At 53.4% G+C, this 14,556-nt stretch overlaps 1 protein-coding gene across 3 annotated transcripts in view; it reads right to left on the bottom strand.

Moving 5' to 3' along the window:
- Positions 1-484: 484 nt before the first annotated feature.
- ECE2 (endothelin converting enzyme 2) overlaps positions 485-14,556 on the bottom strand; it is a 30,822-nt gene continuing 16,750 nt past the window's right edge. For 2 of the 3 annotated variants that reach the window (XM_047787834.1, XM_047787807.1), the window contains 18 exons: positions 14,366-14,452; positions 13,883-14,018; positions 13,460-13,675; positions 12,894-13,018; positions 12,630-12,776; positions 12,416-12,481; positions 7,983-8,171; positions 7,140-7,282; positions 6,741-6,855; positions 5,293-5,403; positions 4,235-4,333; positions 4,055-4,132; positions 3,160-3,263; positions 2,871-2,981; positions 2,678-2,745; positions 2,307-2,497; positions 2,104-2,199; positions 485-1,449 (listed from right to left, as the gene is read on the bottom strand). In XM_047787834.1, coding sequence (XP_047643790.1) covers positions 1,273-1,449; positions 2,104-2,199; positions 2,307-2,497; positions 2,678-2,745; positions 2,871-2,981; positions 3,160-3,263; positions 4,055-4,132; positions 4,235-4,333; positions 5,293-5,403; positions 6,741-6,855; positions 7,140-7,282; positions 7,983-8,171; positions 12,416-12,481; positions 12,630-12,776; positions 12,894-13,018; positions 13,460-13,675; positions 13,883-14,018; positions 14,366-14,452 — 2,259 coding nt within the window. In that variant the 3' untranslated portion in view covers positions 485-1,272. The remainder of the gene's footprint in view (positions 1,450-2,103; positions 2,200-2,306; positions 2,498-2,677; positions 2,746-2,870; positions 2,982-3,159; positions 3,264-4,054; positions 4,133-4,234; positions 4,334-5,292; positions 5,404-6,740; positions 6,856-7,139; positions 7,283-7,982; positions 8,172-12,415; positions 12,482-12,629; positions 12,777-12,893; positions 13,019-13,459; positions 13,676-13,882; positions 14,019-14,365; positions 14,453-14,556) is intronic. The other variant, XM_047787816.1, reaches the window with a different exon arrangement.

Here is a 14,556-nt window from a genome sequence, read left to right as displayed (position 1 = left end):
ACCGTCAGTGGAGGAGGTACTCCACCCAGCCAGACTCAATGTCATATCATCCCTCCATCCTGCCTCTCTTTCTCTATCTTCTTAGTGCTTCAAATTTCAGTTCCCTTTGTCTGGTGAGTGAGTAAATGATTATCTAGAAGAGAACCTTGGAGTTCCCATTGTGGTGTAGCAGAAACAAATCTGACTAGGAACCATGAGGTTGCAGGTTCAATCCCTGGCCTCACTCAGTGGGTTAAGAATCTGGCATTGCCGTGAGCTGTGGTGTAGGTCATAGATGCAGCTCGGATCTGTCTTTGTTGTGGCTGTGGCATAGGCCCGCAGCTGCAGCTCAGATTTGACCCCTAGCCTGGGAACCTCCATATGCCGCGGGTGCGGCCCTAAAAAGTAAAACAAACAAACGAAAAAAGTACCTGGCATACAGTAGGTACTCAATACATACAGGTGGAATGAGTAAATGAAAACAGGACTGAAGGAAGAGACAGGCTGACTGATATGTGTCTATTTATTGGCACAGGGTCCTACAGGGCCAAGACCACGCCCTCCCCACCCTTTTCCCTGTAAAAATAAACTCTGTCCATCCCCTCTCCCTGCTCTCCTGCTTGGTCCAGGGAGAATCATCACCCTCTAAGACTTATACCCCGAGACATAGGAACTAGCCCTCCAAATGCATACACACTTCCTGTCTGAGCCCAGGGAACCCGGGAGGGGGTAGGAAGGCTTGTAAAGGTCCTTGGGCTTCCACTAAGAGCTGAGCACAGCTGGTCTGTCAGGGAGGGCTGGAAGCAGTGGTAGGAGCAGCAGCAGGAGGAACACAGTGTGGGGGCTGCCCCCGAGGGTGGGGCTGAAAGGAGCTCCTGAAGGAGCCTCGGGGAGAAGTGTGGGAGGCACACCACCCGGGCCCTGCATGGTCAGAGTGTGACAGGTACAGCAGGCCCCATGGCTACCAAGCCCAGGGAGCTTGGGACCAGAAGAGGCGGACTCCTTCCTGTGGGAGCTGGTATCTCCCCTCCCCCGCCCAGGCCTCCTCCAGGCAGGGTGACACAGAAGAATGTCACAGTGAATGGTGGGGGCTCTGCTGGAGGCAGGGACACCCCCAAAGCAGAGGCACAATGTGGTGGTCGAGGAGGGATTAGGACTGATGTCATCTGTGGTGTAGAGGGGCTGGGCCCAGCACAGCTGGCATTTGCCTTCTCCAAACCCAGAGCAGACAGCAGGCTGGGCGAGCTGCCCCAGGCCCTGGCAACAGCCAGCCATTTCTCCCCTGACCCGGGTCTACCACACCTCACACAGCTGCCCTGAGTTCATGGGGGAGCCGACGGGGCAGCCGAAGTGCCGCAGGAAGTCACGGGAGTTGGAGAGAGTGCCCAGCACGCGGAAGCGGGCAGGGCTGTGGGGATCTGTCACCAGCCCCTCGTGAGAGCTCTCGGGTGTGCGGACCGAGCACCACACCTACAGGCCAGGACAGACACGGGGACATATGGTGCGGGCATGGCCACCAACCCAGCTGCAGCAGAGCCATCCCAGAGACACATAGCACCCGCCTGGCCCCTTGGCTCAGGAGGCCTCAGGGACACAGGAGGGAACTTAGCATCTCAGCCCCATCCCCCTGCTATCCGCATCTAGGGAAGGGAATGTGCCCTTTCTCTCAGATTCCTTGAAGGCCTTTCAAATCTGTCCTGGGCCCTGCGTTGCCCAGGATGGACGTGTCGGAAGGGAAGAAGCTGCCTGCTGTAGTGCAAGGTACCTGAGGGAGGCCCTGCTGAGTCTGCCACTTACTTTATTTCTCAGTAGCCCTGGACAAGCCACTTTGTTCCAGAGCTTCCTCCTCCACAGCCACCTTGCAGGAGCATCGTGAGGGTCAATCCCCCTCCCTACCCTCAGGCAGGGCTGCCCTGCCCTTCAAGGTCTGCAAAAGCCTTCTCCCTCCTCAGGCCTCCTCTCATGCCTTTGTGGACACCCCTGAGGGGCTGGCCACAAGGCCTTCCCAGACCACTTTCCACACTCCAGCTTCAGCCCCATTTCTTGCATGGCCCAGATTGCTAATGATACGCCCGGGAGGGAGCAGAAGAAGGGCAGACCCCTGGCCTCCCAGGAGGGCAATACCTGGGCAAATCCCACAAAGAAGAGCTGGTGGTTGGTGAGCCCCACGGCTGGCAGCTGCTGCTCCTCCCCATGCTTTTTCAGCCACGTTTTGTAAGCCTGGGGTTAGGGACAGGAGTGGCAAGACCTTTGGTCTCTGCCTGCCACCTCCACCCAGTGACCTGCCCCCAGGGAAGGCAAGCCTCAGCCACTGGAGGGGCACTCACATTGTAGGCAGCTTTAAGTCCCCCGTTGTCAGCAATGTTCTCCCCCAGCGTCTGGCGGCCGTTGAGCTTCTCCCCGTTGACCTGGTATTGGCTGTACTGCTCTTCCATGCAGGCCGTGTGATTCCGGAAGGCTGCCAGTGACTCATTCTGCCACCATGGCCGCAAGTTCCCTTCCTTGTCATACTCGCGCCCTGAGGAGAACTAACTTTGCACCCCACCGAGACCAGAACTCAACCTTTGGGGGCACTTGTGCCCCCATCAGCCCTAGTCCACAGACCCCAGGGTTCTTGGGGTCTGCTCCCAACATCCCAAGGCTTTGCAGGAGCTACTGGGAATTCTAGGCTGGAGAAGACAATGGCATGGACCTCTACCTTGGTCATCAAAGGCATGTGTCAACTCATGGCCCATCACCACGCCGATGCCACCAAAGTTCAGGGCCCTGGTAGGTGAGGAAGGCTGAGTGAGGACACAGTGGGGGGACTTCTAGATCCCACTTCCAGCCCTGCTCCCAGCTCACCCACAGGCCCAGGCCCCAGTACCCAGCCCCTCCTGCCTCAGACATACTTGGGGTGGTTGCGGGCGTAGAAGGGGGCCTGCAGGATGCCGGCAGGGAAGACGATTTCATTCTTGGTTGGAAGGTAGTAGGCATTGACTGTCTGGGGGGTCATGCTCCACCTGGGGGAGGGAAAGGCTGAGGTGGGGCCTGACGCTCCTGATGCCCAGCAGCCCTGACCTACATCCAACAAAAACCTGGGGCCTCATCTGAGATCAGTCTTGCCCTCCCCTTCCCCCAGCCCTGGAAACCTCCCCCACCTCTCCTGCTGCCCCAAGCATCTTCAGGTCCCATTCTTACTGGTCCCGGCTGGGAGGCTTGCGAAGCTGGTCAGCCATCACCTTAGCAGAGAAGTTGTACAAATTCAACATGTTCTGGAAGAAGGAATCTTCGGAGACTTCATACTATGGGAATGGTGGGAAGTAGAAAACAAGTGAAAGAACACGTTAATAGTCCCAGTTTGGCTACTAATTAGCACCTTTCTGAGCCTTAGTTTCTTCAGCTGTAAAATGGGAGTGAAATATCTAATAAATAATAATTGCCGAAGTTATGTTACAGCTGCTTTTTATTTATTTATTCATTTTATTATTATCATTTTTAGGGTCGTACCCATGGCAATATGGAGGTTCCCAGGCTAGGGGGTCTAATCAGAGCTGTAGCTGCTGGCCTGCATCAGAGCCACAACAATACCAGGTCCAAGCCACGTCTGCGACCTACACCACAGCTCATGGCAACGCCGGATCCTTAACCCACTGAGCGAGGCCAGGGATCAAACCCCCAACCCCCTTTCCTAGTCGGATTTGTTTCCTCTGTGCCACGATGGAAACTCCATGTAGCTGCTTTTTAAAAAATATATTACCTCCTTTTATTCTCACAACAAACATTAAGTAGGTGCTAACAGGACCCTATTTTTCAGATGAAGAAGCTGAGGCCCAAAGAGGTTATATAACTTGGCAAAAGTTACAGTTGGGTAGAAACAATTTGAATCAGGTTTGACTGCAAATCCCTGTTTTTGAACACTGAATTCTCCTGCTGTGGGGCTTGCAGCCTGGCACAGAGCCAGCACCTGAGTGATGCCAGATGCGTGCACAAGCCTCTGAAAGGAGCTCCTCCTTCCTTCCCACTACCAAGCGCTGTGCCCCCAACCCACCCATCCCCGAGGCTGAAGTTCAGTACTGATGAGCAAGGTACTCACCCCATCATAAACATCATCCAGCTCTTTGGGTTCCAGGATGAAGTCGGGGAAACCAATCATATCATAGATGGCGTCTGCCTAGAGAGACCGGGTTAAGGGCTTCCCTCCCCAGCCCCCCTCCCCAAATTGTATTCTCCATCATAACCTCTAGATGGCGCCCAAACCCTGACCACTGCTCACTTTCTCCTTGGCTGCCTGGCGGGTCTTCTCATCCATCCAAACCAACTGCCCCAAGGCCTCCTCAAAGGCAGTCCGGATTGCGCTGATCATCCCCTCTGCCTGGGAAGAAGGGGGCACAAGTCGGCCTCCCACTTGCATTAATGCATCCCTTCTCCCCATCCACCCTAGTTGCCTATCCCTGTCCTTCGTGGGGAGCATGTGGGAGTACCCAGACTCCTGAAAGAAGGCTGAGCATCTGGGGAGGACGAAAAGGAAAGATGATTTGTGAAGGTACTGGGACTGGGGTGGCTTTTTTCTAATTAATCAAAAAACTGACAGTAATTTAACTGAATTAACATAATTTAATATAGTACATTGATTTTTTTTCTGCTTATGAAAGGAAAGCATTAATAGCAGAAAATTTGGAAAATTGAGGAGAGTTGTAGAAGAAAACAGACCACTTAAAATCCTCTTCAGGAGTTCCCCTGGTGATACAGTGTGCTAAGGATCTGGTGTTGTCTCTGCTCCACATGGCCAAAAAAAAAATCCTATCCCTCAGAGATAACTCTTTAGGGCCACACCCAGGGCATAAGGAAGTTCCCAGGCTCAGGGTTGAATCAGAGCTATAGCTGCTGGCCTACACCATAGCCACAGCAAGGCAGGAGCTAAGCTGTGTCTTTGACCTACACCAGAGCTCACAGGCATGCCATATCCTTTAACCCAGGGATCGAACCCGCATCCTCATGGATATTTGCTGGGTTCACTAGCGCTGAGCACAATGGGACCTCCTATGATCAAAAAAATTTTTTGGGTCTTTTTTAAATTTTTTATTTTTTTAGGGCTGCACTCTTGGCATATGGAGGTTCCCAAGCTAGGAGCAAATCTGAGCTATAGCTGCCAGCCTACACCACAGCCACAGCGATGTGGGATCCTTAACCCACTGAGCAAGGCCAGGGATCGAACTCTCGTACTCATGATTACTAGTCAGGTTCGTTAACCACTGGGCCATGACAAGAACTCCTGAATGGTGAATTTTAACTAAAATGAGAGGTAGTGTTAGAAGGACCTTGAAGACTTACAATTTCCTTGCTCTGCCGGTCGAACGTGGCCTTCACAAACAGGGAGCCCAGAGCGAAGCCAAGGGCGTCATCCGTATTGGAGATGCAGGTCTGCCACCTTGGTGTGCAGGACTGGAAGGGGTAAAGAGCCAGGCCTCCCAGAGATGGCTCTGCCCTCCAGGCCAAGGGCAGCCCCCCTCAGCTCTGCACAGAGGAGGCCTGGGTTTGGGGTGCCACTCTCGGACTCCAGGGAAAATGAAGGGCAACATGGCAAAGCGTGCTGACCCCAGCAGCCAAACCTCGGGAGGAACGTGTGTGCTGCCCCTCTATTCTCAGCATGCTCCTCCTCTGATGTTTTTCTGAGGCCCACTGGGGTCCAGATGTTTCTTTGCTCAGTTCCACATCTCAGACTTACATCCAGTCAGTCCCTTGTGCCAGAAACCTGGGAATCACCAGCTTCTTCCTTCTCCCTACCCTCACATTCAGTCTATCACAGGATTCTACTAACTTTGCTTCTTCATCATCTCCTTCGCCCACCCCATGCCACCTCCCTGCTCTATAACACTATCATCTCTTGCCTGAAGACTGCAGGGGCCTCCTAACTAGACACTCAGACTCCATTCTCATCCCCCAACCCCCGGTCACTCCCCTGCATCCATCTTCCATTTAGCTACAGAAAGATGATCTAATACACAGATCTAACCAGGTTACTTCTCTGCTTAACATCGTCCCAGGTTCTCCATCCCTGAGGAATTTTTAGGTGTGGCATTCAGGTCCCTCTATGGATTGCCCCAGGCCCACCTCATCATCCTCTTGGGTGCCCTGTCCTCAGACTCCTGCCAGAACACTTGCAAAACCACCATGCTGGCCGCTGGGAATCTGCACACCCTGTTCCTTCGCTCTGGAATGCCTTTCTCCCTGGCTTTCTTGATGAACTCATTCTTCAAAGGTCACCTCTTCGGAGAAGTCTTTCCTAGTGCTCCCCATACCCCAGGTAAAATGTACTGTCCCCACCTCTGTCCTACACACACAAAGAAAGTCTTTCACTCAGTGTGAGCACTTATTACTCCTAAATATAATGTTTGTTTACATGTCCCCTTCCGCCACTTAACAAGACATCTTGAAACTAAGAACTGCACTTCCGGATTTTCTTCTTCACTCTCATTATCAAAGCTGCCAGCCCACACATATCATGCACTGGGTAGGTGGCTTCACTTCAGTCCCCAAAACAGCCCCACAAGAAATTCCTGTTTTACATGCCAGCACATGGAGAGTCAGAGAGGCCAGAAGATATGCTCAAGGTCCCAAAGGTCAAGAAATGGAGGAGATGAGACTAGAACCCAAGTCAGCTTTATTCCTTATCCTGTGCCTCTATACTACACCCCAAGGAAAATGGAGCCTGACACACAGTGGGTGTGAAACTTCGGCCTGACTGGATTGGAAGGTGGGAGCAGAATCAGAAAGCCCACCTTCTTGGTGCCATAGAGGGTCTCCAGCAGCTTCTCTTGTGCAGATTCAAAGCGGTGGTCCAGGCTTGAAGTTGTCTTCTGTACTAGGTTCCAGATCAGGTAATTGTTCAGGACACTGCATGTAGGTGGCCAGAATACAAGGAAAAGGCAAGTGAGGAACCATTTCCACCCCAAACCAGCTCCACCAATGTAGACAGCAGGGGAGTGCTGAGAGGCATGTGTGGGAGCTGTCCCAGAGTGCCTTTCTCTCACCCTAGGACCACACACCTGTCTGCAGAAGTCAGGTTGGAGCAAGGTGTAGAAACAGAGACAACAAGTGAGCCCCCTGAAGCCCCAGCCTGGGGGAATAGCCTGCACAGAGCCCTGAGCCCCACCTCCGACACCTTGGGCTCCCCCTACCTTGACTCTGTGCGGTTGATGAGCTCTGACACCTGCTGCAGATAATCCGTCCCATACACCACCACGGGCTCTGAATCACCCAGCTCCAGGGGTGACAGCAAGAAGGACAGGAACTCCAGCCAGTCTATGGAGGGCGCCAGGGCCTGCGAACAAAAAAAATCTCAAGCCTCCCTGCCTGTTTGGCTTCCAACAGACCCCTCCCCCATTGATAAGCTGGAGCTGGGAGCCCTTTCCATTGCCATGGCAACAGCCACTAGCTGGCTGGTAGCCCCTTCCTACAATAAACCTGTTTTCAGGCCTAAATGCTCCTTAATCTGGGAATCCAATCACTTATTACACAAGGAAAACCACTATGTGTGATAGCTAGGGTGCAGATATTCACATATTTCCCAAACAGTTGATAAATTCCCCAGACACCACCCAGGGTCCCTACATACCTGGACTCTCCTTCAGAACCCCCCTTACGCAACTTCTCCATAATCCAACGACTAAGAGGTTGATGCCTGGCACAGTAAGGGCCCTCCAGGAGATGCTTCCATTTCTCTTCTGATTGTTTTGCAGACAGCTGGTATAAGTTGTCATAGGTTTTTAACATAATCCCTCTATGCATCCCTAGGCCACATGAAAGGGACCAAGGGATGGCCCCATGGAAGGTGCTCTAAAATGGACACTGCTTTTCCTTCCAGGATAGCAACTGTGCAGCTAAGAAGCTCAGAAAAAGCAAGGAAATGAGGAGAGGACTGGCCGCCTCAGGTAGATGGCATGAAGGGAAGCTGGGTGGCCTGTGACGGCTGGGTGTGGGGGTCGGCCCCTCCCAGCTGTCTCTAGTCCCGCCTGCCCCACCTGCAGCTCCGCAATGCTCATCTTATGATAGATCTTCTCCTCGTCCCGCCGCTGGTCCTGGGGCACTGTGATGTTGGCCAGCTGTATCTCCAGCTCCAGAACCTGCCGCATCTGTTCCCGCGTGGAGGCTGGCTGTCCGCCCAGCAGCATCCCCAGCTCCTCCATGTAGTCAAGGTAGGCGGTAAGCACCTGTCAAGATCCCGAGTCATCCTCAGCGCCCAGCAACAAGTCCTGCCCAAGGTTGAGAGGACTGTTCTGGTCGCTACCTCTGCTCACCATCTCTTCTGCGGACCCTCCTCATAGAAGCCTCATTTCTGTCATACTGCTTATCACCATCTGCTAGGATCTTGTTTTTTTATTTGTGTATTTGTTCATCATCTGTTTCCCTAAGGAGAAGGTACGTTCTGGAGAGCACAAGTTACAGTGGCTTATTCACCACTGTGTCCCAAACCTAGCACAGAATAGGAGACCTGGAGTTCCCGTTGTGGCTCAGTGGTTAACATATCCAACTAGGAACCATGAGGTTGCGGGTTCAATCCCTTCCCTTGCTCAGTGGGTTAAGGATGTGGCATTGCCATGGCTGTGGTATAGGTTGTAGACATGGCTCGGATCCCGCATTGCTGTGGCTCTGGTGTAGGCTGGTGGCTATAGCTCCGATTCGACCCCTAGCCTGGGAACCTCCATGTGCCATGGTTGCAGCCCAAGAAATGGTATAAAAAAAAAAAAAAAAAAGAATAGGAGCCCTGTAAATGTTCGTGCAGTGGATGGAACTGCTTTCTATACCACTCTGTCTTCTCCTTTCTGAAAGCCCTACTGCTTTTCCCAGCCCATCAGTGACCATGTGCCTTCACAGAACAGCTGAGTGGACCCCATGGGGAGTTTGGTCCACAGTGGCTTCTATTTCCTTCTCTCTCCCATCCAGCCAAGCCTCAAACTTGCTGCCCTGCCCCCACCTCCCAAAGGGGGAGAAAAACCGCAGAAAAGAAATATTTGGTAACCACATGTATACACATGTATCAAATTCTCTGCTGGGACTTTACATAGAATGTGCTTTCCCCTCCTCACCACAACTCCATAAAGCAGATGTCAGTTCCATTTTACAGATGAGGAGACAAGCTTGGCAACCTTACAGGACTTGACTCATACCACAGAATCAAGCAGATGGCAGAGCCAAAATGTGGCCCAGGCCTGCTAACTCCAGAGCCACGGCCCCAGCACTACCTGGGCCCAGAACAAACTCATGCACTTGAGCTGCATGGGGGCAGGAGCTGTTTGTTCGGTCCTCCACCGTGGTCTCAGGCTCTGGCACAGCACTTGGCACATATCAGGACCTCGATAAATATCTATTGACCGATGGAAGAAAACCTGTGAACAGACCCTCAGTTCTGCTTGGTACCAGCTTCCTGTGGTTCTCCTTCCGGGGACCACTCTCACTTTCACCCTGAAACCCCACTCTGGGCTCCTTCCATTCTACTGAGAAGTTTTAGATTCCTTAATATCCACTCTCTGCACTTCAAATTTTCTCCTTTTTTCCACCTCCCCTCTTCCTTGCTTCTGATGTCAGGGGAAGGAGGTATGAGTACCAGTTCAAGTCACCCCATCTTTTAAGGGGGTGGCTGGTTCAACCAGGGACCTTGCCCCACTCCCAACTCACTTATGCCTTTTTCCCTATCTCCTTACCGTCAGCTTAAGACTTACTTTTGAGACTTTCCTGAACCCTGCTTTACTCCTCAGGTTTTTACCCCACCTGAACCTTTTGCATTGCAGCTTCCCCTAGATGCCGACACAGGAGACTTCCTGCCCAAGACGACCAGTGACACATGAGAGCCGAACTGAGGTTTCTCCTGCCCTTTCCAAAGGACAGAGCATTGGTTCTCTCCTGAATTCTCAAAATTTTCTCCACCCCGCCTGACTCAGGGGATCTTAAAACCCCACATTCTGCTCACTCCACTCCCCACTTTTGAGTTTCTACATGTTCAGAAGGACCTGGCCCACTCTCCCTTCCCACTCCCCTCTCTCATCCATCAGTAAGTCACACCCTGTCCCACCTCAAAGCCTTTGCAGAAGCTGTTCCCTTTGCCCAGGACCCTCTCCCTTCCCCGCAGCCTACCCGCACCCTAGAGCCAGGCTGGCTTCCTGTGGCCACACTCTTGGAAGGCCACGCTTCTCCTCCATGACAGTCCCAGCAACTGTACACAGGATAGCTGTGCACTGGGCCATTTCATGCCTTCTCCCCACTGAGTGGCAGTGTCTTGTCACCACATCCTAGAGGATGGCTGAGGGATGCTCTCTAAGTGTCCGGGGGCGAAAGGGAGAAGGACAAACCCCCCTTCTGGTGTGGTTATTCTGCTCCATAGAAGTCTCTCTTCTTCCCTCTGCTTTTGAAACACAAAGATCTCCCTCTCTCTCTTTTCTAGTCTTGCCCTTTATCTCACTTCTCCTAAGCCTCAATCTAGGCTTTTAAGGGGATGCCCCTCGAGACTTCAGCTCCCTCCAGGCCCGGGCTCTCTCCAGGACTCCTCCCAGCTTTCACAACTGCCCGCTGACCTCTCCACAGATGTGGCGCCCAGGTGCCTCACACTCGCATATCTGAAATGAGTGGCTCCCACTCCCTGAGTGTCTGCCACGTGTAGAAGCATGAACTTGGATCCTCCCCCTGCCCCCAAGCACTGTAGCAGGTAGACGCTATGATCTCCACTTTGCAGATGAAGAAACAGCCTCAGAGAGCTTAATCACCTTGCAGCAAGCCACAGAGCTGGGACTAAAATCAAGGTCTGACTCTAAAGTCTGCCTTTGTCGGGAGTTCCCATGGTGGCTCAGCGGAAATGAATCTGACTGGCATCCATGAGGACACAGGTTCGATCCCTGGCCTCGCTCAGTGCATTAAGCATCCAGTATTGCCGTGAGCTGTTGTGTAGGTCACAGACGCAACTCGGATCCGGCGTGGCTGTGGCTGTGGCTATGGCTGTGGCCAGTAGCTACAGCTCCAATTCAACCCCTGGCCTGGGAACCTCCATATGCCGTGGGTGCAGCCCTAAAAAGACAAAAAAATAAAATAAAAATAAAGTCTGTCTTTGTCCTGTGATATCACATTGCCTCTTCTTCTCCAATGTTCTCTAGGCTGGTTCTCCCCACAGGCACCCTGGATTCCCTGAGCCCCCTCCATTGCACCATCATTCAGGCGCACCACCTCAACTCTCTTTACGTCTACCTTCCTCTGCTCCTCTCTTTGAATATCCAGTTGTCGACAGTTCATGATTCGGACTTGATTATGTCTCTTGCATCCTCCTCCTCCTGACCTTCCCCCCCGCCACTTTCCCCATTTGGGTCCTTACAGACTCAGAGACTAGAGTACCACAGACCCTCTTAACTGACCTCCAGCCTCCCTCTGTTGCATCTTTTTTTCACGCACAGCCAAATGGGCTTCCCAAAGCACTGCTCACTGGGGCACTCCCTCCCTGCTCTGCAATGCAATGGCTCTCTGAGACCTACACAGTACATGCAGTGAGGCATTGGGGGTCCCCTCCATTACTAGTCCCTAGCCACCTTTCCACCCTCTCATCTGCTTTGAGCTCTACATTTTGCCAAACTGGACCCCTTCCTATGGTCCAAACATTCCTCAGCTTTTCCTTCTTCAACACTCTTGTTTAAACTGATGGAGTTCCCGTCGTGGCTCAGTGGTTAACGAATCCGACTAGGAACCATGAGGTTGCGGGTTCGGTCCCTGCCCTTGCTCAGTGGGTTAACAATCCGGCGTTGCCGTGAGCTGTGGTGTAGGTTGCAGACGCAGCTCGGATCCCACGTTGCTGTGGCTCTGGCATAGGCTGGCAGCTACAGCTCCGATTAGACCCCTAGCCTGGGAACCTCCATATGCCGCGGCAGCGGCCCAAGAAATAGCAAAAAAGACAAAAACAAAAAAACAAAAAAAACAAAACAAAAATAAACTGAGCATGCCCTCACCCAGTCCTAGATATTCTACAGGGCCTGGCTCAAATTTTCCTACCTCCTTAGGAAAACTTCTCTGGTGGCCTGGGTCTCTCCTAAGTCCTAGAGGCCCTCTTCTGAAGCTTGTTCTCAGCTATCTAGGTCCATGAACCCATCTACACTGAAGGCTTCCTAAGACAGTGGCTCTGAAAGATACATCTCACAGTAGGTCCCTATAAAATGTTTTCGTGGAAGAATAAGAGAGAACAAGGAAGGAAAGAAGAGAAGAGGAAGGGAGGAAGGGAAGGGAAGGGAAGGGAAGAATTCAGGGAGGGGAGAATGAAGAGAGAAAGAAAAAGGAAGGGTAGTCAGAAGGCAGGGTAGTCGGTTCACTAGGTGAAGAGACAGGCTCACCTTCCCCTCTCTGACCCTAGGCAAAGAGGAAAGTAATCAGGGACCAGCCCAGCTCAACAGGGAGGTTGGGTAGATATTCTGAGGATGCTCCTTACTTTCTCATTGGCAGTCCTGTTTAGGTAGTAATCTCGAGAGGGTAGAAAGAGCCCAGACTGGTCCACCTGCAATAGCAAGGTAAGGAGTGAGCCTTTCCCCCAAAACTTGGACTCGTGCAGGAAGGACTACCCCATCCAGCCCATCCCAGGGGAGGGGAGTCTGGTCTCAGCAAACAGTCCATAAGTCCCTCTGCACCCTTCCCCAGACTGGTACCTGGATAACATTGCTGTTGGAACTCTTAGAGTCAGCACTGATGTAGACAGTGAAGAAGGGGGTGGCCCTGTAGGTTCCTGCTACTGCCTTCAGCACCTCCATGAAGTTGTCCTGGTCCCAGGGCCCCGTAATGTTCCAACCGCTGATCTGAGTAGAGACCACAGTGGCATCTCTGGCACAAGGGCCTCCAAGTGCCTTCTGGGACCCCATCCTCTCCCAGGGTCTGACCCTCTCCCCTGCTCACAGCCCACCTGGGGACCCTACTTTGTCAATGAGGTCACGCAGCGGCTGGGCTCCCAGCTCCTCAATACGCTCCACCTGTAGGCAGGAGAGGTAGAAGCGCTGTGTCTTCCGCTCAGCTTCACTGCTGGAGTTGAAGGTGGTGTTTTCTGTGGGGTAGAACACAGGTCTGAGCGGCAACTACGCTAACTACTGAGAGGGGTCCAGACCTTTGGACCACCTCCTTGCCTTCTCAAGGGGCGGTCCTAACGTAGACCCAGTCTTCATCTGCAACAGCAAAGCAGAGTTTCCCCTCCCCTATCCAGGGAGACCCTCAAAGATCTCCAAGCACAACAGACTCCGTGGTGCCTACCACACCTCAGCAGTGCTCCAGAGCCCAGACAGGAGTCCCTTCACTATCCTCAGAGGTCTGCTCCCTCAACCCATCTACCCTCAGGATGCTCTCTGCATCCCCTACCCCAGGAGTGTCAGCAGTCATCCATTTATTACTTCATTCATGGATATTTATTGAGCACTTCCTAAGTGCCAAAGGCCTGTGCTGGGCACTAGGCATGTACTTGGCGCCACACCTCCCCAGCAGGTCCACTCACCAAGCAGGTGCTTCAGAATGGCCTGGTTCTGGTCCCAGAGACTGTTGAAGGTGTTCCAGCGAGAACGCCCATCAGGCAGAGGATTTCTCTGAATCCAGCCTCCACAGGAGAACTGGTAAAAGTCCTCACAGGGGCTCACCCCACGGTCTAGGGACTCCAGGATTTTTCCAGCCACTCGAATGCAGGCCTCTGTGAGGCAAGTGCTGTGAGATGGGTCTGTGGCAGGGGACATGGGGTATGGGGGGGTGTCAGTCAGTCTGGGAGAGGCAAAGGCTTTGGGAGGGCCATGGCAACAGGAAGGTTGGGAGGAGAGAGAACAACTGGGGGGAGGCTGGCCTCAACCAGAGAGAATCTTAGCAGCCCCTTCAGCCTCCAGAGCCCCCACTGCCCCTGTTACCTGGTGACAGGGCTGGGCCCACCTACCTCTGCGGTACTGGACCCCCAAGGCCACGAAGCAGCCCAGAAGCAGTGCAGCCAGCAGTAGAGAGACACCAGCCAAGACCAGCTCCAGCTGGGTGTGTGAGCCCAGGAGGTGTCTTGTCCTTTTCTGGAATCCCACCTGGGAAACACAGGAGGACCTAGAGCTAGCAAACTGTAGGTGGGTGATCCAATCATGGAAGTCCTCCCAGAGGGTGAAGGCGCAGGCAGTTTCCAGAGCCATGAAGCAAAAACGCTAATGGGGTTCACTCGGGGCACAGGGGCAATGAGGCAGGCTGAGTTGAGCCCTTAGCCTGTTTTGTGCAACGTCATGGCTTAGAATCGCCTCACCATGGTCCCAGCGCAGAGGCCAGAGATGGAGCGGAGGTGGGGGCAGGTGACCCTCCGGGGCAACCCAGAGCTCCAGGGTGTGCCAGGCGTCATGCCAGGGCGGGGGCCTGCTGAGAAAGGGAGGACCCCCTTGCCCACCTCCACGGCGTCCGGGGAGGCCCCGCCCTCTACGGGGGTCTCGAGTGCGTCTTCATCCCGCAGCGTGGCGCGTTTGTACTCCACCATCTGCCAGACAGTCGGGGCGCCAACCCAGGTCAGGCAGAGAGGGCTGCGTGCCCCCGGCCCTGCCCCAGCGCCCCTCGCCTCGCTGCAGTGCGGGCCCCTTCCCT

The sequence above is a fragment of the Phacochoerus africanus genome, chromosome 1 (assembly GCF_016906955.1).
Source record: "Phacochoerus africanus isolate WHEZ1 chromosome 1, ROS_Pafr_v1, whole genome shotgun sequence".
Taxonomy (NCBI): Eukaryota; Metazoa; Chordata; class Mammalia; order Artiodactyla; family Suidae; genus Phacochoerus; species Phacochoerus africanus.
This window is presented reverse-complemented; position numbering and strand designations above follow the sequence as displayed.